We start from the raw sequence: 2,302 nt of genomic DNA on the forward strand, positions 1-2,302 counted from the left end.
TTTTCACCTGTGCGCGATCATTGCTAGACCAACATTTGAAAAGGGCGTAACAGTCAAAATTTATTCCTTCTGATTTTTTGTCCACATATATAGCCATGTATGTAGACGAAGAATCAGAAGGAATAAATTTTGGCTGTTACGCCCTTTTCAAATGTTGGTCTAGATTTGCCATCAACCATGTTCTGTGTGTGTGATGTGGGTTCATAAAAAAAGTGACAAATTTACTATACATTCTACGTCCTTAAATTAGCTCAAGCTTAGTTTAAGAACATGATGCATCTTTTATTTTGAATTTTAAAGTGTACCTATTACAAACAACGCGGCTCTTGGGAAACAAATATAAGATGAATTATTTAAAAACTAGTAATTAAACAATATCTTTGAGCTTATTTATTGGAATCTGGATATGAAACACCATACATTGTGGTATTTAGATTCAGGAACTTTGACATCAAGATACTGTTTATTAAATAATTAGATTTATGATCAGAAAAGGCCATTTTAAAAGTTTTACGGAATTCAATAGTATAACACTAACCTTAAGGGCATTACATTGGATTATTGTTTCAAATTAAAATCTTATAGTGTGTACCGTTTTAACTCAAATCCCATGACTTATATGACTCATATTCCGAACACTGGTGTTTTAGCATCCTAAAACTAAAGTTTTCGTCGGTTTTCCGTACTGAGGATCAAGATTACAGAAGAATTCAAGTTCCTATGGAGAAAATTACAAAAGTAAAGCCAAAATGGTAATTTAAAAGCGAGTGTTCGGATTATGAGTCATGTTCAGAATTTGAGTCAAAATGGTATAGTGGCATATCGAAATATTTCAAAATTTATTCATTATAGGCCTTTCGTTTGGAAAGAACAGGTTTAGATTTTATCATTTGCAGTATTTTTTTTTCCGTCATCAGGTTTTTCGAAAATGGTTCGTTATTTCCAGGATGAAATCTTTACATCAAACTAGCACGGTTAGCGACGTAGCACTGCAACAGTGTGAACGACCGTTCGCAAGGGTTCGCTCCGGCGTTGTTTCTGCACCTTTGAACCACTTCTTCGGCCTTGGCACGGTCATACTCATTGGCCAGCTTCTCGGTCACGAACGCCTCCTGCATGTTTCCCTCGCCATCGACGATTCCGGCACCCTGGAAGAAGCACTGGACGAAACACTTGGTGTTGTCATCGGCATCGGAGGTATCGCCGCTGCGGAGACGCTTGACAGATTCTTCCGAGGTTCCCGTCTGTTGCATACACTTTCCGGCCAGCTGCCGTCCAGCTTCCTTTTCTTCTTCGGTGACGGCCTAAAACGTGATCAGAAATAATCGATTTGTTGGTATGTTGCCTTTGTAAATTTTCTCAACAAACCATGCTCCCAACAAGCAGGGCAAGCGAAAACAATGCAACGAAGAACTTCATTTCGTGATTTTCAAACGATGGAACGCTGAAAGTTGAATGACGAAAATCATTTTCTGGGTAGCACTTTTATACCAGTCATAAATGCAATTGTTTAGAACTCATTTACATTATTATAAGGGCTGCAATCACTTGCATTTGCAACCATGGAGGTATGAGCAAAGAAATCAAATTGCATCAATTGGAATATATTGCACTGGGATTCATATCACAATGAATAAACGGATCAACTGGAAGAGCTTTACCTAATTAATAAGTTAGATATACTCCTGGATTCTGTGTATAATATGATGTCAAATAAATGTCAGACATAAACACGTTGGGTCAGTAGACTACACATTATTTAGTTTTAATATCTTTTTTATATACTTCGAAACATATTGAACATTTTGATTTTTTGGTTTTAAATTCTTTAAAATATTTTATGTTTTCAAATTTTTGAATTTTTAATCTTAAAGTTTTTTAGATTTATTTAGATATTTAGGATATTGAGGTTTTTCATTTTTGAATTCATAATATTGCAAATAATTTTTTAGAATTTATTAATTTTCAAATGTTCAAATATATAAGTAGGGTAAAATGCCCAATAGTGGACCCCTGATGATGGTGGCTTCGATGGTGTCGAGCCGAAAAAGCGGTCGGTGCAGACTTCATTCCCTGCTAAAAGGTGTGAGTGCTGTTCAATCGATGATGCGGTTGCTTCGCTTGTCCCGGTCAGAATGAAAGGAAAAAATCGCGTTACGCTATTTTATGGCTTCTCGGCAGACCCAGCGGCTGCTCATTCGCTGATGTCTGCACCAATAAGAACGTGGTAATGGAATGATGCAAGAATTATACGGTACCCATATTTATAGGTTCCCTTGATCTCAATGTTTTTCATTGAAAA

General features: G+C 36.4%; 1 protein-coding gene across 1 annotated transcript; it reads right to left on the reverse strand.

The window, feature by feature from the left end:
* Positions 1 to 822: 822 nt before the first annotated feature.
* LOC134220572 (general odorant-binding protein 56d-like) lies at positions 823 to 1,689 on the reverse strand. The gene is made up of 2 exons (XM_062699667.1): positions 1,369 to 1,689; positions 823 to 1,304 (listed from the first exon to the last, which is right to left on the reverse strand). The coding sequence occupies exons 1-2, from the start codon at positions 1,417 to 1,419 to the stop codon at positions 957 to 959; spliced, it is 399 nt and encodes a 132-aa protein (XP_062555651.1). The 5' UTR covers positions 1,420 to 1,689; the 3' UTR covers positions 823 to 956.
* Positions 1,690 to 2,302: the final 613 nt, after the last annotated feature.

The sequence above is a fragment of the Armigeres subalbatus genome, chromosome 3 (genome assembly GCF_024139115.2).
Source record: "Armigeres subalbatus isolate Guangzhou_Male chromosome 3, GZ_Asu_2, whole genome shotgun sequence".
Classification (NCBI taxonomy): Eukaryota; Metazoa; Arthropoda; class Insecta; order Diptera; family Culicidae; genus Armigeres; species Armigeres subalbatus.

What these genes read in the sequence shown, in the direction of transcription:
- LOC134220572 (XM_062699667.1), bottom strand. Translation starts at nt 1,419, where the DNA reads ATGAAGTTCTTCGTTGCATTGTTTTCGCTTGCCCTGCTTGTTGGGAGC. An exon ending in CCCTGCTTGTTGGGAGCATG is followed by an intron (nt 1,305 to 1,368) that starts GTTTGTTGAGAA and finishes ATCACGTTTTAG; the next exon opens with GCCGTCACCGAAGAAGAAAA.